This window comes from Sceloporus occidentalis, unplaced genomic scaffold (genome assembly GCF_023333645.1).
Source record: "Sceloporus occidentalis isolate IW3139 unplaced genomic scaffold, rSceOcc1.0.p SCAF_20, whole genome shotgun sequence".
NCBI classification, from domain to species: Eukaryota; Metazoa; Chordata; class Lepidosauria; order Squamata; family Phrynosomatidae; genus Sceloporus; species Sceloporus occidentalis.
The window spans coordinates 11,777,133-11,799,792 of NW_028317000.1; the positions used below are offsets into that span (position 1 = coordinate 11,777,133).

Consider the following 22,660-nt stretch of genomic DNA (forward strand, 5'->3'; position numbering starts at 1 on the left):
AAGATTTACAGAGCTCTGGCCAGGCGCTCAAACCATTGTGCTCCACTTGGCTTCCTTTGCTGTTTCTCTCTTGTGTTGCTTCTGTATCCGCAGCCACTACTGTACAAAGGCCTCATCTCAGACCCTCATCCATTACTACTGGATACCCAGAACCAGCTAGTAGAGAAAGCAGGCAGAATGTTGTCCTGTATAGTACCAGATGGTGTTTGCACAAGACTGAAGACAAATGGTTTTTTCTTCCATGTTGTGTACATCAGCTTTTCCTTGAAGTTGCTCTGGCGACATTCAGTAATCTCATGTACCGCCCTACGTTTTCAACCCTGTATCACTTTATCCCCAACAGCACTGTAAGATAGCAGTTTCTAGAGAAGGATCGATGCTAGTCTGTGGCAACAGAGTCTGGGATGAACATTTTGTTGGAAAGGACTGTGATCCATGGAAACTTTTGTCTCACAGTAAATCTGTTAGTCCTTGCAGTGTTTCTATTGAAAGTAGGGTTAGGTTACAAAATGATGACTAGGCCAGAAAGCCCTACTCACTGAAGTTTCATGGCTGTGTGGGAATTTGAATACAGGATTCCCTTTCTCTCCCCTTCTCCTGATGTGCAGAAATGAGTCTCTTTCGCATTCATTCCCACAAGCACTTTTGGGTAAAGAAAGAGGAGTATATAGGATTCAGTTTAACATTGTTCTAATTAAATATTTGTTATAGTTCTGTACCTTCAAGTTGACCCTAACTTATGGCAACTCTACCATAGGGCTTGGCAAGATTTGTTTCAGAGAAAGTTTGCCATTGCCTTCCTCTTAAGGCTGTGTGACTTGCAAAACAGGAATTTGAACTCTGGTCTCCCAGAGTCCTGGTCTAATAGCTTTGTAGGTAGACATACCACTTTTATTTTTCAGTCTCATCATCCTCACAGTCAATATGGAAATATTAATAATACTAGCCTCCCTGACAGAGGTGTTGTGAGAATTGCTGATATTATCTATCTATCTATCTATCTATCTATCTATCTATCTATCTATGGTATTTATACCCCACTCTTCAGCCCTAAATGCTTTGTAGTTCCCCAAGTCCTTTTCAGAGGCAGCCATCTGGGAAATTGTAAATCCCAACTGTTTGAACTTTTTCCTCTTTCAGGGAACCTGTGTCTTCCCAGGACAAGAGACTGGTGCTCCTCAGGAAGTGTCCAGATATGACCTTAGCTGTTTCTTATTTTATCTGCCGTTACTGCCAGCAATGCCGAAGCGCCAGACACAGACACCGGGCATTTTCAACAACACTCTGCAATTGGTGAGTGCTCTCCTTATGACTCATTCACAATCTCATGGACTCTTACCAGGAACTACAGGGCCTTGGCTGAGACTTAAGTCTACCCAGGACTTGTAGGGTTTCAAGAAAGGAAAAGGAAGGTGGTATATAGTATCTTAGATTTATAGAGTTGAAACATATCCCATCACATCCATAGCCAGTGCAGAGGTTGTAGACTAAAGCATCCGTGGCAGAAGGGCTTCCAATATCTCTTTTAAAAAGAATGAAGATTGGGGCTACCATCTTTTGGGATAGTTTATTCTGAAATAAGGGTATGTGCATGATATCTGCCATACCTTTTGGCAGTAGTACAAAAAGGTTGCTATAGATTGGGATTTAGGTTCCATCAACTGGTTCCCATTGTGCTGAGTCACTAGACACTGGACATGGATACCAGGACTCCCAACATTGTCAGCTTTTGCTGCAGGAGATTTTCCCATCCTATTTTCCGGGATGGAATGCCACATAAAAGCTATTTGCAGTGTCATTTGCTTCTTGGGGCATCCTTCAGTGTATTGTTTTCTGTTTTGCCAGTGTGTCAATATAGATATTGTCACCTTCCAACCAAAGAGCCACTAATTCCAACATTCTTGTTTTCAACACCAGCTTGGTGTCTGGAAAGTTTGTTTTATTATTTATTTATTAAAATCTTTATATTCCACCCTGTATTCAAGAATATAAATCAGTTCAAACAGTTTTAAATGATTTGAAATATAAAACAATAAATGATAATGGTAAAGCACTGACTGAAAGCAAATTAAACAATGTAACAAGTTAAAACTGTTTAAAACCACATACGTGTGCAGATTTGTGTCACACTATGTAATTGTGGCATGTGTTTAGTGTACTAGTGTATTTAGTGTACAAACTGACCTTGTTTGCATGCAGTAGTGAGTCAGAATCCTGGCTTGTCATGCTGAATGTTAGTGCACGCAGCCTTCTTACTCCCTATTTTTCTTCTCCTTACTAGTACAAATAAATAAAGTAAATAAACCAGGAAAGTGTGGTTTACCATTATGTGGTTCGGATTGTGACTCTTGCCTTGTTGCTCCAAAACAAGCCAGTGCTTGTAAACCAAGAACCAAAAAAGGTTTGCTGTATTGCGTTGGGAAGGCAAAGCTTTATTTTCTGTAGCTCTAGATTGCAGGATTAGGCCAAATAGTCTTACAGTATAGAAGATCTGATGGGCATTTGGAGAAACTGCTTATACACTAGAGAAGCCCTTAGCAATGGAGCCAGTTACCTGGCATGCTCTTCATTATTGGAGGCCTTCCAGCAGAAGCTAGACAACCATCTGTTTGAAAATGCTGTCTCTGGATTTCTTGCATTAGCCAAGAACTTAGATTGGATGACTGCTGAGATACCTCTCCAGCTTTATGATTCTAGAACTAACCACAGGTACGTCCTTGTCCTTATAGGCTGCCAGCCAGAAACAGCAGCTATTATGATTTACTGGGGATCAAGCAGGATGCTACCTTGGAGGAAATCAAGGAAGCCTTCTTCAGCAAGTCAAAGAAGGTATGTTACAGCTTTTGTGAGACAGGTTGCCCTTTGGTCAGTATATTATAAGAATATTTACTGGACAAAATGGCAGGCCCTCAAACTGAAAAAGGGAGCAGTGCGAGAGAATCTCTGGGGCTTTTGCTTACAACTGTATTTTCATGGACCACAAAGCTTGGCTATGTGTTAGAGGCACACATTCATAGGCAGTTGCTCATAGGGTCAAATTAAAAAAAAAAAGCTTTTAAAAAGCATGTCCTACAAAGAATAAACATTTGAGGACTAAACCTGTGCTCAAAGTGTTTTTAGCAAACATTCAAATGCTGACAGAGAAGTTGACAGATCTCAGGAAGGGTTGGTGCAGTCTCAGAGCTGCTACATGGATACTAACCCAACTAATCTTGCATAAGAACAGGCCTGTGAACATAGTCTCAGATGCTGATCTTACAAGGCATTTAGGGTACTTTGGGAACACACAGTCCCTGATTTAACCTGTCATAACCCTGTTGTTGCTGTTGCTCTCCAAAACCAGAACTCAAAGCAGATTGTGTCCAGTTTAAAACCATCACATTACACTAGGTCCAAATAGGCAGCCTGTGGAAGAAAAGTATTTTATTCCAGTCTCCGTGTTTCAGATAGTAATCTGGTCACCAATTTAATTTTTATATAAATCAAGAATATTAGCTGAAAAGATGAACTATGTGAAAGTTTCAGATAACAGGCTATTAAGAGATCTTATATGGCAGGACAGACTTGGCACCTGCAGGATCATAGAACTTATATTAGATAAGTGTGCATGCAGAGACAATTCCCCAGTTTGGGCAGCTCCACAAATTAAGCCCTCTTGTAGAGGAGCCACCCACCTGACTTGTATCCAAAATTTTCTCTACTCCAAATCATGCCCTTTCTCCTCTCACCATTGCAGGTTGCTGTCCAGGTTTTGAGCCATGCAGCAGCAGTGGGGCATAGTAGGAATGATGCAGTTTGGAGCAGAATTGTTGCAAATGGGAAACGAGATTGATGTCTCTCCCCCATGCTCCTGTTCTTTGTGAGACCCATATGGTAAATGGGACCACAGTCGTTTTGACCAACTAGCATAACCTGAGCTATGAAATAACTTTATTTTAAAATAAACCTTCAGTTTGGTCTCCTTGGGACACTTTTGACTCAGTCCAAACAACAAGGTGGGTGACGGCTTGGAAAACCCGCAAAGTGGATTTCTACAAGCTATGCAAACTTCCTAACCAGCTTTCCTTATTTGCGTTCTTGCAAATTAGCAGTTGGCAACCTGTGGTTCTTCAGATGTTGGACTTCAGCTCTTGTTGGCCCTAGCTAGCATAGGCAAAGGTGAGAGGGTTGCAGTCCAGTAACCTCTAGAGAGCTGCAGATTAGCCACAACCTGCTCTAGATTAGGCAGATTACAAATCTCATCATCCCCAGCTAACATTGCCATGTTGAGGGAGGATTGATACTGCATTCCCAAAGAACCAGAAGGATTCATAGTGTTGTGACATTAACAGCTTGAGACACCAGCCTGAAATCCTCTCCTGTAATAGAAACTCTAGTGTAGATAAGGGCTTGATCCAGTAGAAGTTCTGCCCAAGTCTTCACCCCACCCTGGGCTTTTATGCAAGTTCCAGTTTGCTTCTGCCTTGGTTAAGGCAGCTGAATCTCCCCCTGGAATGTGTCCATGGTCTTAGTCAAACAGAACCTTGCTCAAATAGAAGTGAGCATGGTTGTTAGAATAATGGCAGGAAGCATGAGGAGAGCAGCCAAGCTCTTGGGGTGTTGTAAAAAGTGACCCATCGAAACCTAGCTAAACGCTTTTTGGCATCCTGGAGAATGCGAGTGTGTCCTTGGTTATTTTCTCTTCCCCTTCTGTCCTGAAGAGAGCAGTGTTGGGCTGAAAACAATTCTGGATGGCTTTTCCTAAGGAAAAGTGATGTGTTTACATGAGTATGCATGAGAGTATTTCCATCCAAGACAGAAGGTCAGACGACTGTGTTTTGGAGGGAGAATACAGTGGAGTTTATCAGACAAGGGAAATTGGAAGTATAATCCAATGGCAATCTGAACTCAATCATGGGGTTTCATGTTATTGCATGATAGACTACCACATGCAATTTCGGGCAATGGGAAGCTATTTTCAGGCAATGGGAAGCCAGTTCGAATACAGTTCACATTCATGTAAATTCGCTGAACTAGCGAATTCACATAAATGCATTCTGGCGCCACTTTCTTTTCATTCGAAATTAAGAGAAATTCCTCAGGTGTGATAAAGTCCTATGTAGCAAGGCTCAGAATTGAGGCTATTAAGGTATTGCTCCTTCCCTCTCTCTACCACAAATACTTCTACAAGGGAGCTGGTTTTTAGCCATGATGTGAGCACCTATGGTCACATACTGTGCAACTCAAAGCTCAGTTACTGATATAGAATTCTAAACATTTTGGCCTTCATTTAAAAAGAAAATTGTCTTGTGACTGCAAAATAAACAAACAAATAAATATTGGTTTGCTGATGTTTGGTTTAGTTTCTGGAGAAGTGAAAATATGATTGAAAAATAGTGTCTGTGCCCATCATAATTCTCTGTAATTCCCCACTTGGGGCCAAATTTCCCTCCACTGCCTTCGAAATAAAAATGCTTGGAAATTTGTAAAAAATAAAATAATATAATATAAAATCTTGCATTTGTAAATTGATTAGCAATTAACAATTTGCACAAAGAATGTTAACATTGTAGAGTCCTGAATATGGTCTTGCTCTGTGTCTAATTCTTTCGGGAGGAGGGTACGTAGTAACCAACTGTACAGTGCCATACTTTCCCCACACTTTTCCCCAACATGGGGCAATCTTGATCTACATCTGCTATCAGCACCAGGCAACATGGCCAAGGATTTGAAATGATGGGAAGTGTAGGCCAAAATTTTGAGAGGCCACCAGCCTGGAGAGGGCTGAAGAAGCAGCCAATCTGTTTTGGCTTTTTGTTTAGCCACTGCAAAACAAAAGTGCATCCAACAAAAGTGCAATGCCAAGTGATGTTCCCTCCATCTGCACGCAGATGTTTCTGTCCTTCCACATCTGGAAGGAACAGCTTCCCTGTCCTGAGTCCACCCTTCTCTCCTTACCCTCAGCAAAGTGGCTTCAAGGCCACAGTATTTGAAGGATTGTTTCCAAGTAGCCCATCCAGGCATGGCTTGACATTCCCTTCAAGGGGATGTTCTTAGCTTCTGGAAGAAGTAAGCCTTCATTAACCACCAGAGGGTGGGAGCCTGTGTTGGACAGCTTAGAAAAGCTAGTTTTTAACTGACAGAATCCTTGGAGTTGAGCTGTAATTCAAAAAGGTAACTTTTCCAAGCTCTTGTACAATGTAGAAACCCAGCTGGGATGGAGAGGGAGAGCGAGCACATTGTGATGTCTCAGAAATGAAGACAATATATTTACTAAGCTGGGCATTGGTAGCTGTCATCGTAGCTGAACCTTTCTTTATTTTTTTATTTTTATTTAGGTATTTATATCCCGCCCTTCAGCCCTAATGGCTCTCAGGGCGGCTTACATTTATTATTATTTTTAACCAGACAGTTCCCTGCCCGCAGGCTTACAATCTAAAAGACACGACACAAAATGAGAAGGGAATGGTGAGGGGGGAGGGGATCAGGTCCAGCATTCTTCTCTCCCTCTGAGGCCTGGACCAAGGCAGGTGGACCGGAGGGAGGGCTCTGCTTCTTCCAGGCAGGCCTGGTGGAGCTCACCTGCCTCTCTCTCCCAGATGGTGGCTGAAGGGAGGGCTGGTCCTCTTCGAGGAAGGCAGTTGGAGCTCACCTGCCTCTCTCTCCCAGATGGTGGCTGAAGGGAGGCTGGTCCTCTTCGAGGAAGGCAGTTGGAGCTCACCTGCCTCTCTCTCCCAGATGGTGGCTGAAGGGAGGCTGGTCCTCTTCGAGGAAGGCAGTTGGAGCTCACCTGCCTCTCTCTCCCCTTCCAGATGGTGGCTGAAGGGAGGGCTGGTCCTCTTCAAGGAAGGTAGTTGGAGCTCACCTGCCTCTCTCTCCCAGATGGTGGCTGAAGGGAGGGCTGGTCCTCTTCGAGGAATTTGCCAATGGCAATTTGGTAGTGTTCCTCAAGAGAACCAAATTGATTTAGGGAGTGCCTTATTTTTCCTAATAGTGGAATCTGTCCTGCCTGTGAGTGTGTATAAATGTGGTGTGAATCCTCATATGAAGGAGGGCAGGTTTGTTGTCTGTCTCCAAGGAAGCATGGATCTTCATTCTACACAGCAGATGACCTGCCCTCAAGTGGGACAGATCTGGACTGTGAATCTTGCAGAGACACACCAAACAGGCTCCTCAACCCATGAGTGTTGTGGCGTGCACAGGGAATTTGAATTTAATTTGTTTCTGATTCTAGAGCCACAATGTGTGTGTACAGCATCTGTTCTTAGAAGTCCGGAACCTTGTTTGTGCAGGCTGACAATGTAAAAGACTTGAATTTTCGAACGCTTGCTCCCTTTCCAAGAAACCCTTCTAGGGAACCCCTGCCCTCATTCCAGCACATCCCACGGCCCTCAAACATGGCCACAGCTTATGAGGAAAGGGTTGCTTGCCTCTGTCCGGCTCCCTCCTTCACCCATCTCCAGCCTCAATTGTGTTGGAGGTCTGCCCGGGGAAAATCAGCATTTGAAAACTTTATCTTTTGGGTTGGCTAGCTGGCTGGGAGGCCACTCTTCTCTGAGTTGCTCCAACACTGGTGCGAAATAAACTGGGCTGAAATGAAAACGATGATGTTTCCCGGCAGCATCAATCATTAGCCAGGGCTCTTTATCCCCCTTCTCACTTTTTTACCTCACCATTTTCTGGCTTACCTCATCCCCGGTAGATTTTTAACATGAGGTTATACATTGGGACACACGCTTCTGCCTCCGCCAGCTCTTTTCCCTCCCATTTCCACTCCTACCATATATACTCGTCTAAACCGAGAGCAGGTTTTGGGGCCAAAATTAGGGATTTGGATATGACCCGTGGATAAGTCAAGGGTAAAACTTAGTGGCATGTAAGAAAGGATGTAAAGGATGAAGCAAAGAAAAACAATGCCAATGAACTTACAAAATTCCAGTAAGCAAACAGTCTGCTCTTGCCCTACGCAGGGGATCTGTTCTGGACCCTCCCACATAAGGCAAATTTCTCATATATTCTGGAGTCCTATTGAGTTGAATGGTGGCGTGCTCCAGTGCGTGCACCATTTTGTCCCATGCTGTCCATGTAAGCTTAAAACCATGTACAGCGAGGGCGCGTATGCCAAGGGCGCACTGTAGTTTTTGTGCTTACCCTAAAGTCTGGATGTATAAGAGAGTAAAAGGGATTGGTGCTTCTCTTAGGTGCTCTGAGGAGGGATTAAGCTCTCACCTTTCACCAGCGGATGGTTCCTTTTTAAAATAAAAGTTAAAGTACAGTACTTACATTGATCAGTGGATAAGTCAACCCAGGATTTTTGGGGTCGATTTTTGACTAAAATTTCTAGACTCATACATGAGTATATAGAGTAATTCTCTGTTCCACACTCATGCAATTACCCATCCTTAAAGTGTTTTCTGGAAGGGTCTATTACTCCAGCAGGGGAGAGGGTACTGGACAATGATCAAGACAGTCTAAATATTGTACAATTGGGGATATTCCAGGCCCTGTTGCAAAAGCTCCAGAGCTAGCTTCATACAAGGGACAAATTTGGAAGGCTTGGAAAAACAGTCTGCTAATATTTCTCCTTCTATCCTTCAAAATCTTTGTAATACAAATGTCTCCATATCCTCACACCAAAATCCTAACTTGTTTCTGAAGCAAATTTTGAAGTGAGGTATGCTGTAGTACAGTTAGTTAGGGGTTCAAGCCTTCAGAGCAGGGACGTAGCCAGGATTTTAGGAAAGGGGGGTCCAGACTAAGTGCCACCATTATAATGGGGCTTGGGTACAGCGGCGCAGCAGCACTCTCCATTTATTTTTCTGATGGAAGGGGGGGTCTGGACCCCAAGATCCCCCCCCCCCCCGGCTACGTCCCTGTTCAGAGGTTTGGATCAGGATAGTGGCTTCTTACTTCTTACTGTACTACAACTGTTATTTGGGATGAAGCATCTCTGCTTGAGATATTCTTATCAGCAACGGTTTGGCCATTTTTATTTTAAAATAAGTATTCCAGTTACTTTTGAGAAATGGTAAATTGTTATTTTTTAAAAACTGCAGCTTAATGGTGGCTATGCGAGGCTTGTAACCGTAGCTAGTTACTGTTTTAAAGTAACTTTCCAAGTCATAGACCACAGATTAGAGGTTGGTTAATACCTCTCTGATAAAGAAGCTCCTCTTTACAAAATCTTTCTTATGCCTACTCAACCCCACTTTTCTCTTTGTCCTCTGTCTGTGTTGTGTGTGTTGTTTGCCATCAAGTTGTTTCTGACTTATGGTGACCTTAAGGCCAACCTGTCATGGGTTTTTTTGGAAATATTTGTTCAGAGGAGGTTTGCCCTTCCCTACCCCTGAGGCTGAAAGAGTGACTTGCTCTGGATCTCCCAGTAGGATTCATGGCTCAGACGAAATCAAACCCTTGTCTCCAGGGTCTTAGTCTAACACTCAAAATGACTATGTCACGCTGGCTATAGTGCTCTGTCTGCTTTAAGCATTTTATTTTTATCAGCATTGGTATTCAGAGGGTGCTGAGTGAGGGCTGGAGAAGAAGGTATAGGTCTGTAAATGTGGCCTCCAGCATTGTCCATTGGGTTTGCACCATGCCATTCTTGCTCCAGCTCTTCACATGCTGAGAAGATATGTCTAATGGGAAACAATAACCTTTCTCTGAATGAATTAAAACCAGTTATACAGTACATAACTTCTCTCCCCCTCTCCCCAATCCTAGCATTGGCCAAATTGTCAGTGTTTGCTCTGCTCCATTTCCTGAAATGCACAGCTTGCAAGGTAAATAGAAAGTACGTTTGTACCCATCACCGACAAGGAACTTCCTATGTGCCAGGTAGATATAAAACAAAAGTGAGCAATCCATTGGGGTTTGGTTGGGAGGAGGCACATTGCCTACAACAGCCTATAACTGAACCTTGGCCTGGGCCCCTTTGTACAGGAGAACATGAACATCGTCTTTGTGTCCCAAAGTATTTCCTAATGCACAGGGGAAAATGCCATCTGGATTGTGGCTTGTTTATACAGTAAGGGGGGTTGTTTTTATCAAATCAGGATTTATTAAAGCCTGCACTCCTGCCTCTGGGTCTTTTGAAAGTTTTTCCTTATCGGTATAGCAGGAATCCTTTCCAGCTGTCCAGGAATTCCACACCACTGCCATGGGTATTCCATTTTCTAGCAAGGCTTACCAATTATATATTTGTTTATTAAAATTATTCGCTTCTCTTCTGACACTAGGAATCTATAAAAAAAACCAAACCAAGTGTTTAAAAATATCCATCAATGTGCGATTAGCAAAAATTTGAAAAGATTTTCCTCATAGCAATAGCTAGGGGGGAAAAACCTCACTGCCAAACCAGAAGAGCATCAGACCTTTATGCAGAATGTTACATCTTGGACAGAAATGTTTTTAGCCTCCTCCTTGAGTTCACTGAGATAAAAGGAGAGTGTACCTCCCGAGATTTCAAATCATAGCCTGGCTTTTGGTGAAATGATTTCCTACTTTTTATTTTTCACTCTCTCTCTCTCTCTCTCTCTCTTTTTCTTTTCTTTTCTTTTTTTTTTTTAGGGATTACTAGCTTGACCTTCATATCTTGGGTTGAGTAACATAACTGTCAGGATCTCTCGCATTTAAGGCAAGGACCTGTCAGGCACCACTCTGACCTAGCACTGTGGGGGGAGCATAATCTTGTTTTTAGCCTGAGACCTTGCAGAAAGCTGCAGTGCACCTGACAGACTTCGCCGAAAGCCCTTGTGCACCTGACAAAGCTGTCAAAATCTGACTCCTGGTCCTTCAGACGCCTTCCTTGGGGTCCCTAAGGAACTCCTACATCACACTGTGCATCCAGACTCCTCTCTTATATACACACACACTTCACAATTGAAACTGAAGCTGGATCCAATGGGAGATAAGGAATCAGAGGGGGAGTGCTGGCCTAGCAGCACAATTACTGCAGAACCAAAGGGCTACTCAGAAGGCAGGTTTGAGACATTCCAGTTCAAAAGTGATGGTGTTGTCCTTGACAGGCTTCTTGTTGCCTGGTTTCAGGAGTAGCTCATTACTTTATCATTATTGCTTTCTTTGAGTTAATAAGAGCAGTGTTGGACACTTTCTCTTCCTTCTCCAGTCTCTTGAACACAGTCCAGGAAGGCAGCCACCCATAGTTTCCCAAATAGTTAAAGTGTACCATTAATAGAGCAAAGGGATGCTTTAGGTGCTCCAGGAAACATGGTTGGTGGTCTCCCACACTTTCTGGACTGTGTCATTACTGAGGAAGAAACAGACAGGGTCTCATGCAGTCCTGAGGCAAGTGGAACACTTCTTTTCAAGATTAAAAAATACTGCTGAACCATCAAACTTGTTTACGTTATATGACTGAAAGCTAGGAGCAATGATAATGTGATGCAAAAATCCTTCTGGTACTACTAAAATGTAATGTTGCTAACCCTTATTGCTCACAACAACAGCATTAATATTTAACATGTTACATCCAGACCCTGCTGAGAAGAAGAGATCTGGTGGAGAGTTGGAGATGGTTGATGCATCCTCTAGTCCAGTTCATGATCAGGAACTAGAAGGTCTTCCTGGGTTAGCATGAACACTCTGTCTTTGCTCCTAATATGTTTCTCTTTTGGACTGCTGTACTTCTAGTTCTCATCTATCTTCAGTTCCAACTTCTTCACCTGATCCTAACTGTTGCGCCGGTGCAGTCTGCCACAGCTTCAACACTGAAGCATCCTTGCTTTGGTCTCAGGTCTGCTTGGACCTCAGTACTAAGAACTGACCAGATATAACTTTGCTCTCCACAGCTGGAACTAAGAATATCATGATACTGTGTTCATTTTCAAACAGATTAGAGATGTGTAGGACACTGCTTGCCTTTAAACTTTGCATGTTGACCACTGCCTTTCCACCTCAAGAACCATGTTACCTTGGCATGGAGAGAGACATAAATGTAAAGCCAGCATATAAGAGACCATAATACAACACATTTCCTTGCTGGATATGGGAATGGGGCTGCAAGCTATATTTTCCATAGTAGAAGAAATATCTGTCCTAGTCCTTTTTGCAGTATGGCAACATGCTGTTGCTAGAGTACCAGCGGAGCTGTAGTTATTACTTCTTCCCAGCCTCAGTATGATTTCTTCTGGTCCCAGGATGTCTTTGTTTTTAAAGTTGGTCCAGAGGAAGGGGATGTGGCGTTGGTGTGGGCTTTCCATGCCAGCAAACTTTTTTGTGAACTCTCCAGCTGAATACTTGCAATGCAGATGGCTTGACCTCTTCTGAGAGCTGAGCTTGCATGTGAACATTTTCAGATCAGCTTTCAGGATACTTCTGTAGCCTCAGCTAGAACCAAGACTGGTGAAGACTTTGTGGATTCAGGGGAATTGATAAAAGCAGCATCAGTCCCTGAATTTGGGCAGTTAAGTGTCATTCCTTTTGCTTATCCAAGGGTAGCCGTAAAATACAATAACATTCAAAATCCAGAAAACAGTGATACCTTTATTGGGCCACTTTGGTTGGCTCCATAAAGGTATTGCTATTTTGTGGATTCTGGACATTCCTTTTGCCTGTTGCATTTCAGTTTACCTATCCTAGGCACTGGCCTCCTGGACCTTGGACATGGGAGAGGAATGATTTTGGAACTAACTTTGATCCTGACAGTAATGTTACAAGGGTACCTGGTCCCAGGGGTATCTTCTAGCGTACATTATCTGTTTTATGGCAGAGCAGCTCATGTCTGGCACTCAGTCTGCTGTTTTGGTTGCCCAACTGTTCTCTCTAGTTGTGCAGACTGGTCCTTGAGGGATTAGCCAGGGCAGCTTGCATTGTAGACTGTTTGACTGGGGACAGGAGCCAAGAGGCCTTCATGCTGGGAGATGGGAGACTTTTTGGAAATCTAGAGCCTTGTTCCAAGCTCCTCCAGGGGCTCTTGGCTGGCAGTTGCTTGGCACATTCCTGACTCCCAGCTCTCCCTTCATCCCTCCCTCCCTCCTTTCCTAGCTGCCCTTGCATTTTGTAAGGAGTAGAGACGAAGGTCCGTCCATGCATGTTTGACCCACTGGTTTAAAACTGTCACCTCCCCCTCTGGCCTACTTGTTTTCTTGCGTCAAATCACATAATTAACTATTAGGGAGGATTTATTGGCTTGTCAGGCATAGGAGTGTTGAATGAAGCAGTTATACTTTTTTTTTGGGGGGGGGGGGGGAGGAACAAGGAAATAGCAAGTCAGAATCCCTTAACCCATTCAGCATTCTAGCCACCTTTTAACTTGCCCAGAAGAGCTGAAACTAGAAAGTTGTTTGGTGAGGTGGGTTTTTATTTTCCTTTTCCCACTGTGGGAGAAATGTCCAAGCAGTTTCAAATTCACACAGACTCCTTATTGCCCCTGAACATCTTTTTGTCAGTTGTTCCGCTGAGCAATGCCAGCTTTGCTTGAGGAGGAGATTTATAGAGAAATTGATTTCTGAGTGTCAACAGTCATGCATTGCAGGGCCAGCTTCAGGGTGGCTAGGCTGTTGGAGCCAGGATGCTTAGCTGATGGGGGCATGGAGCTGAGCTCAGTCACTTTATCAAGTGTATTCCTGCTACAGTGAGCTAGGTAGAAAATAAACACAAGGGTCTGGAACTGTTTAGTTTCCCCCAAATGTTCTGCAGCTGTTTGGGGTACAAACTACCGAAATGATTCGCCACCAGTTAGATTTAAAGCATGCTTCTCTTTTGGCTTCCAAACTGATGTCATTGATCTAGATAAAAATGGGATGAACTTTACTTTATGATACTGGCCACTTTATTGTTGAACTTTTTCATGCTAACGCTTAAATGCAGAGCTGCACAGGGGTGTTAATATCAAGATTATTTTGGAAGTCTCATCTTCATATGACTGCTTTGATGGCATTTAACAACACTAAATAGAAATGCGTGTTTAATAGCTGACATACTCTGGGAAAACATATTGATTGAATTGTTACGCCAAGATCTCCTGCCACCACATCAGATCCTTTCAGTCTGTGGGTAAAATATCCATAGTTAAAGAGACATCCTGTGGTCATATTTGGAGAGCTGTGTTGTCTGTCTGTGTCTTATAGACTAGTGTGTTGCCATTCCTAACTCCTCTTCTCCCCACAGCTCCACCCTGACAAAGACCCTGCCAACCCTGACCTGCACAGCCAGTTTGTGAAGCTGAATGAGGCCTACCGGGTGCTGAGTAAGGAGAGCAGTCGGAGGCACTATGATAACGTGAGAGCAGCCCAAGCAAGCTGGACTCCTCCAGGCAGCCACAGCAGTAGCTCCAAGAGAAATCCTTTTGATTTTGCTGACTTTGGAGCAAGGTACAATTGCAGGTTCTCCTGAAGAACAAATATTCTATCTCAAAACACCTTCACACCTTAGTTATTTCACTCTGCCCCATACATGCGAAAGGAATGAGACTTCTCACACCTGTGTGGTTCTCAGGGGCAGCCCAGACATTAGGTAGAGTAAGGTAGCTCTCTGGGGTGACAAATATTGGGATCAGGAGTCTCAGCCCCCAGCCATTCTTCTGAGTCCTTTGGCCATTCTACTTTCTTGAATAACAGCTGTATGTGGCCCACAGCCTCACCTGCACTCCCTACATGTAGACTGCTGCCATCAGTTGTGGTGGAGGACCCTGTCCCATTACTTGGCCAGTCATACATGTTATTGAGGCAGGCGGATTATATTCTTTGGCAGGTTCTATAAGCAGCAGACCCAGTTGAGATGGGAAACAGGAGTGCGCTCTATACCAGCTTTGCAGTGACCCTGTCCTTTTTTTCTCTCAGAAGCAGACCAGAGCCCAATGAGAATGTGAGGTATTGGCAGCAATTCCATGAGCCTCCTGCAGAATCCTCCTCAGGACCTGAGGCCAAGAAGCAGTATCTCAGAAACCAGCGGCTGTTTGGCTACTGTTTGCTCATCATGCTGGGCAGCCTGGCTGTTCATTATCTAGGATTCAGGTATGGGGCTTTTCTTTGCACTCCCAAATGGCAAAAAAGGGTACCAGGATATAGATCAATAGGTTAACCTGGGCAGTATATTATGCTGGTTTAGTGTATTTGCTTCTTGGGCAACCTGAATTTTTGTTAACCCAAAAGAGAGACAAAGTACAACCTGAAAGGCAGTTGTGCGATGAGGTTTGGGAAGTACACAAAAAAGGGTTCACAGAAAGATCTGTGCTTCTGACTGGAAGCAGATATGGAGTTCAGCAAATGCTACAAATTCTGGATGCCACCACACTCAAGACCTCAAGGGATTTATTTTGTTTTTACCATATCTCTAAGACTCACCAGTTAGCACCTGGGACAAAACTTGACACTTGTCATTAATGATATCTGAACTGAAGAATTGGTTTGGAGTTTCTTGGAGTCACAGCCTTTCCCAAAACAACAACAACAAAAATCCCCTCCAGGTTACTTCAAATGTTATTCAGTTTAGTAGTATAAATTAGAGTAGGCTAAGGAGTGATTTTGTTTTTGCTTGCTTATCTACTGTAAATCACCCTAAGATCAACTAGAAGATACAGATCTATCTTTTGCTCACTGCTGCTCCAACTTCTTGATCAATTCTAGTTAACCATTAGTCAGCAAGGGGATCTGATCATTTGCAAATCTTTTTAAATATCCATTAAAGAATAAGAGCAGGTGATGGATGGGTATAAGCATTATTTCTTATTCATTGTGTTTACTGTGGTAGGGAAAAGGTAGGAATCTCAGGTAGATCTTTTGATGGTTTGCAGTAGATGATAGGTTTCCTTGCCCTGATGCTTTGACAGCAGTGACAAATCTCTTCCCTTTGTCTGCTGAATTAGGCTGCTGTAACCAAGAAAGCTTGGGGGAATGACAGGAGTGGGTTCATGCACGATTGTGGGCTGGTACTGAAAACAAATTATTGGACTGTACAAATACTCAGAGGCACCCTTATCCCCCAATTCTGCGTCTATCCTGAGCGGTTGTTTTGGCACTTGTTGCAGGTTCTACTGAAAAACAACGCACATTGTCTTCCCTCCTATGTCTTAGGCAGAGCATGAAAAGGGCCCCCAACCAACATGATCAATGTTGGCTGGAGAATTCTGGGAGTTAAAGAACAGTATAGTAATATAGATTGTTGCTGCTTGTTCCTCTCACCTCCATTTTACCAACATGAGCACTAGGAGCATTACAATAAAAATTGAAACGACAGCCTCAGGTGTCATTTCTGAAGAGGCTCAGAGATTCTCAAGTTACTCCTGCAACTTGACCCTGGGAGCCATCTTTCTGGATGTAACAGAGGGGTGTTCCTGCTCATTAGGCAGCATTGCTGTCAGGTGCCTACTCTCACCACCCCCTTCATTTTCCCTTCTCTTAACTGCAATTGCTTAAGCCCTCCTGCCTTTACCCTTTGAGGTCACACATTCCAAACCCTTTCTTGTCTTTGATGTCCTCCTCTAAATCCTCCCCATTTGGTTTTGTATCCTCTTTACTGCAAACTAGCCAGACTATACTGCTGTCGAATCCCAAGGGGGATTTGCATCCCTTTCCGCTTCCCTCAAACTGTATTTGGATCAAAGCTGTGTGGGAATCACTTCCAAATACACTCTCCTATCTTAGAGCTGCTTTTCTGAAGGCTGGTATAAAAACACAGGCGTGGTCTTAGAGCAGGTTGGACTGTTTGTCCCTCTTGCTCAGCATTGTTTGTTCTGATCAGCAGCAGTTCTGTATAGAGAGTCCATGTCTTTTAGCTCAGAGATGAGCAAAATGCAAGTCACAGGCCGCATGCACCCCCTCCTTATATTTGGGCCCCACCAGCCTCCCCTGCCACATCTACCTAGTGTTGTCAGATCCTCAGAGGATAATCATTTGGAATATTCTGAAGATACTCTTTCTTTCACCTAGTCTTACTCTCCCAAAAACTTTCACTTAACATCAGTACTTCCACCAGATTCATTGCCCAACTTCAGCAGTGGTGGCAATAAAGAAAATGTAATACAAGGTTTGAAGGGAATGTGCCTCTTGCTTTTAAGCCAAATGGAGCTCCCAGAAGCAGGATTCAGCTTTTTATAAAAGCCATACACTTGCCCTGCACTCTCTGGGAGGTATTGGTGCAGCTGAAGCTGGGGGGGAGTGGAAGGCTGGGTGCAGTGTAAATCATCCTCAGTTATAAGACAGCTTCCTTGGCTTGCTGCAGGCCACTTGCCATCACTCCGGAGACACTTGTATGGCTGATGGACCTGGCTGGTGCTGGGTTTGAGATGTGGGGTGGTTTTCATCCTGGCCTAGTATTTTTTCCCTGTGGGCAACTCAGCCTGCCAACGCTGGCTGCCAACCAGCCAACCAGTTCTAATTCTAATCTGTTGCCTAATTAGATGGCCATGACCAGGGAGAGATTAATCATGAGCAGGCTTTTATCAAGTGTAATGCAATTAAACATGCCCATTTAAGTCTGAAATTTCGTTGTTGTTAACTGCCATCAAGTTGACTTCAACTTATGGTGATCCTACGAATGAGAGACCTCCAAGTCACCCTGTTATTAGTAGTCCTGCTCAGGCCTTGCAGACTCGGGGCCGTGGCTTCCTTGACTGAGTCTATCCATTTTGAGTATGGTCTTCCACTTTTTTTCTTATTGCCTTGAGTCATGTCTTCTCATGATAAAGCCAAAGCATGACAGTCTCAGATTAGTCATCTTGGTTTCCAGGGAGAATTCGGTCTTCTGTGTCTGTGTCTGTGTCTGTGTGTTTAGCAGTCCATGTTATTGGTAGAACTCCAGCACCACATTTCAAATGAGTTGATTCTCTTTCTGTCAGCCTTGATATAGGTCTGCTGTTCTTTTGCAGACTCAACTAGTCTTGGTCACTGCTCCCTTTGCACCTGGTCACCCTGGGAGCAGGAACCTAGCGGCTGGCTGAGTGAGCAGTGACTGAGAAGCCTCTCCTCCATGCAGGCCTTGCAGCAAAGGTCCAAGTGGGTAAGAGACTTCTTGATCACACACCTGCACTTCCCCTAGTGGCTAAGGATGTTTTTTGTTGTGTGTCTTAAGATCATTTCCAACTTATGGAGACCCTATCAGACGGTTTTTTTGGCAAGATTTGTTTAGAGTTTGCCTTTACCTTCCTCTGAGGCTGAGAGAGTGTGACTGGCCCATGGTCACCAAGTGGGTTTCAGTGGCTGGGCAGAGATTGGATTCCTCTTCTCCTGAGTCCTAGTCCAACACTCAAACCATTACACCCTGCTGGTTAATGATGCAAACTTGAAAATTGCTGGGAGCTCCATTGGATGTATATGTGTGAGGATTTTCTTCCCTTTTGAGAGAGAGAGAGAGAGAGAGAGAGAGAGAGAGAGAGAGAGAGAGATTTTGTCTGGCCCATTGGTGGCACAGTTCCTGCACCAGAGAATCACTGCCATTGCTGCAGCCCTCACAGGGTCAAATTTGCCCCTGCCAAGCTCTGGCAACTGACCATCTCTGACCTAGAAGGAAGGGTATCAAGTCCTTGTTTTATACTTGAAGGGATGTCATATTGAGGAGGGAGCAAGCTTGTTTTCTGCTGCTCCAGAGAAAAGGACCTGGAGCAATGGATGCAAGCTCCAGGAAAAGAGATTCCGCCTCAACATTAGGAGGAACTTCCTGACAGTAAGGGCTGTTCGACAGTGGAACAAACTCTCTCAGAGTGTAGTGTACTCTCCTTTCTTGGAGGTGTTTAAGCAGAGGCTGGATGGCCATCTGTCGGGGATGCTTTGATTTAGATTTCCTGCATGGCAGGGGGTTGGATTGGATGGCCCTTGCAGCCTCTTCCAACTCTATGATTCTATGATCCTATTGTGTAACACTCAAAGAAACTTTCTGCAAAGTAGCTGTCATAGCTGGGAGAGGTAGTTCGCTGTGTTTGAAGTTTCCCCATTATGAACACTGCCTTGGATGAAGGAGTCTTGTCTTTTCCATTGGCTGCTTCCAGAGTGGATGAGGGAGCTTCATGCTCAGGATTGTTGTGTCCAGGCACCTTACACTGTCAGAACCGGAGGTTGCTGAGACGCAACAATCCCCTCACTCTATACAGGCCACACAGGGACTGCTTTCGACAGCCTTTGTGCCTTAAGAGATTGCAAACTTCCAAATCCTTTGAAACACTCTCCCCACAGACTGCGGCTGGGGAATATACTCATTAAGCAGTCAAGCCACCCACCCTCTTTTTATTTTGCTGGCTAAGAAAGAATAACAAATAACACAATTAACAAGGCTTGTGGAATGAGCATTGCAGCCTGCTTGCCTGCTCAAGGGGCTGAATCCCCTTCTCTTCTTCACCGTCAGTTCTTCAAAGGCCACTGGAAAAACCCACTGAGGCTAAAAGAGGCAACACATTTAAAGAAATATTTTTTGTTATAGAAATTGGAAAGAGAGAAAAGCGAACATGAGGGGTATGTGTCCCTATTTAGCTGCCCTTCTCCTGTGTGCTGGTGGTACTGATCTGATGACCCTCGTGCCATCTTTTGTGTTGCAGACAGCCCTGTTTTTAGGGGCATTGGAAGAGGTAGCAGAAAAGGAACATCAGTAGTCATCATTCCTCTCTCTTACACTTTTTTTGGAAAAGAAAAGGCACACTTGGACACATAAGAGAGGAGGGTGACAACTACCACCAACTGTCAGGGAAAGATAGCAGCTATACTGAGACAGGATTGCAACCAAAGAAGTTTGAAGGTATGACCAGTGATATTGTCCCTGTTAATAAAAAACATTTCAGTGCTTCATCCTTGCAAGCCTTGACTCTGCTACAACATAGATAGGAATGTAGACTGCCTTAAATTAGATCATACAGGTTTTACACCTATCACCACTTCCTCAGCCAAGTGCTCTCTAGATGTTTTGAAATTCAGTGCAAACAGACGTGGCTCCTTGAATATAAGTTTTGGGTAAAGGTTCTCCCTCTGACTCAAAAGCCTAAAGACCTCATTGACTGACAGTGGCTCTCCTCAGTCTCAGGAAGAGAAGGGTCTTTCTTCTCATCATCTATTTCCCTGAACCTTTTAACTGGGGATGTCAGGGACTTTCTCCATGCAAACCAAGCGCTTCACCCACTGACTGGTGGGCCCTCAACATAAAGAAACTTGCTCTCAATTTTAACTTTTGTTTTGCATTCAGTGGCATTGAGGAAATTGGGGGCATCTTAAAAAAGAAGGGCCAGGGTGGATGGATAGTTTTTCTATCCCTGTGTGGATAGGGAGACTAAAGACACAGCAGGACTTAGTTTCCTGGGGAAGCAGATGGATTTATTTTCTTTTTGCTATTCTTTTCTCCCTTGGATTGTGTCTTCCCCAGCAATGATGGGAGGCAGGAAGAAACAGATAGAAGAGGATGAGCTGAAGCTTTTGAACTGTGGGTTCCTTTTTGTACCTGGTTTCTTGTAAATGCATTTCCAGTCCTGTGCTTTTAAGTCTGTATTGCTTACCATTTGTGACCCTGTCCCCTCTCAAAAGCTCTTTTATTTATTTTTTTGCAGAAAGCTAGAGGAAGTGCACAACAGCTTCATGGATGAAAAAGATCGAACAATAACCCAGATATACAATGAGAATAAGGAGCGAGCCAGGTATGAATTTGAAGAGTCCAAAAACTCTTCTGTGGGTGCATCTACATTGTAGAAATAATGCAGTTTGACTCCACTTTAAAGGCTATAGTTCCATCCTACAGAATCCTGGAATTTGTAGTTTTGTGAACTACTAGCTCTCTGGCAGAGATGACTATCAAACTGTGTTATTTTTACAGTGTAGAAACACCCCTGATTTGTTTTTCACACTATTTTTTATCAGAACCACATCTATGCAAGTTCCATTGCTCACACTTGTCAGCACTCGAATAAGATGGATTCAATGATATGGATGTATTCAAAACACATTCAAAGGTTGCAGAGTTTTATCCTGCTTTATCCCAGGTCTATTCACATTGATTATTCACACAGCCCCCAACGTACTCAATGACCTGGAGGACAAAATTGGGGGCATACTTATCAAATTTGCAGATGACACCAAATTAGGAGGAATAGCTAATACTCCAGAGGACAGGATCAAAATTCAAAATCACCTGAATAGATTAGAAAGCTGAGCTGAAGCTAACAAAATGAAATTCAACATGGAGAAATTTAAGGTACTGCACTTAGGGTGGAAAAATAAAATGCATAGATATAGGATGGGGGACACCTGGCTAAATGAAACTACATGTGAAAGGTATCTAGGAGTCCAAGTAGACCACAAGTTGAATGTGAGTCAACAGTGTGATGCGGCAGCTAAAAAGGCCAATGAAATTTTAGGCTGCATCAATAAAAGTATAGTGTCTAGATCAAGAGAAGTAATAGTGCCACTCTATTCTGCTTTGGTCAGGCCCCACCTGGAATATTGTGTCCAGTTGTGAGCACCACAATTCAAAAAGGACATTGAGAAACTGGAGCGTGTCCAAAGGAGGGTGACTAAAATGGTGAAGGGTCTGGAAACCATGCCCTACAAGGAACGTCTCAGGGATCTGGGGATGTTTAGCCTGGAGAAAAGAAGGTTAAGAGGTGATATGATAGCTCTGTTTAAATATTTGAAAGGATGTCATATTGAGGAGGGAGCAAGCTTGTTTTCTGCTGCTCCAGAGAACAGGACTAGAACAATGGATGCAAACTGCAGGAAAAGAGATTCCAGCTCAATATTAGGAGGAACTTCCTGACAGTAAGGGCTGTTTGACAGTGGAACACACTCCCTCGGAGATTTTGGTGGAGTCTCCTTCCTTGGAGGTCTTTAAACAGAGGCTGGATGGCCATCTGTCGGGGATGTTTTGATTGAGAGTTCCTGCACAGCAGGGGTTTGGACTAGATGGTCCTTGTGGTTTCTTCCAACTCTACGACTCTATGATTCTAAGTTTATTTGAAATGTATGTGAACAACATAGGTTCAACTCATATTCTACTGGGATTATTTTCATTGTCTGAATAACCCATTGTTTTATAGAATCTTGGAAACACAGAATGCTTGTATGCCCAGAGGCCTGGTCCTCATTGAAATCCTCTGTGCTTCCTCCACAGGTCCATGGGACTCCAAAAGCAGCAGGAACTGCTGCGCCAGAAGCATGCTGAATTCACCCAGCGGTATCGAATCCGCCCCGGACAGCACTGCGAAGAACCTGGAGCCTTGGATTCCATACCCGATCCAACTCCTCCCACCTCCACTGCCAAATAAAACTGAGCAAGGAGCCCATATTCTAATGCCCATGTTGACTGCTGAAGTTGACTCCTAAGGAGGAGAACTGTGTACCATGGAGTGGGATGCTGTTAACACAATCTCCCCCTCCCCAATAACTTCTCCACTTCTGTTTTGTTAAAATAGAAGCATCTTCCTGCAAGTGAAAATAGGGCTTGTTGTTTTCTTTGACCCACTTCTGATGGCATTTGATTTCCTCCTTCAAGCTATAACCCCCTTCCCCCCAAATATGTAGGTGAGCGTCACCCAGGCTGATTGCTTGGATACAGATCTGCACTTTGCATACTGAGCAAAGGTAGGTAACTCTTTGGAATCTGGCCATAGCTGCTGTAGAATACAGAGACCACTGCTCTAGTCAGGTTGCAACAAGAAAAGGGTTCCTTATCTAGCATAGCTACTTGTAATCTGGGGCTGTCCAGATTTCAGCTATGTTGGCTGAGGGAATGGAGTTGTCATCTCAACACTTCT

At 43.8% G+C, this 22,660-nt stretch overlaps 1 protein-coding gene across 4 annotated transcripts in view; it reads left to right on the plus strand.

Moving 5' to 3' along the window:
- DNAJC4 (DnaJ heat shock protein family (Hsp40) member C4) overlaps positions 1–22,341 on the plus strand; it is a 29,536-nt gene extending 7,195 nt beyond the window's left edge. For all 4 annotated transcript variants that reach the window (XM_089482929.1, XM_089482930.1, XM_089482927.1 and 1 more), the window contains 6 exons: positions 1,141–1,293; positions 2,730–2,829; positions 14,110–14,312; positions 14,781–14,954; positions 20,462–20,548; positions 22,018–22,341. In XM_089482929.1, the coding sequence (XP_089339055.1) occupies positions 1,196–1,293; positions 2,730–2,829; positions 14,110–14,312; positions 14,781–14,954; positions 20,462–20,548; positions 22,018–22,171 (816 nt within the window). In that variant the 5' untranslated portion in view covers positions 1,141–1,195 and the 3' untranslated portion in view covers positions 22,172–22,341. The remainder of the gene's footprint in view (positions 1–1,140; positions 1,294–2,729; positions 2,830–14,109; positions 14,313–14,780; positions 14,955–20,461; positions 20,549–22,017) is intronic.
- The last annotated feature ends 319 nt before the right edge of the window (positions 22,342–22,660 follow it).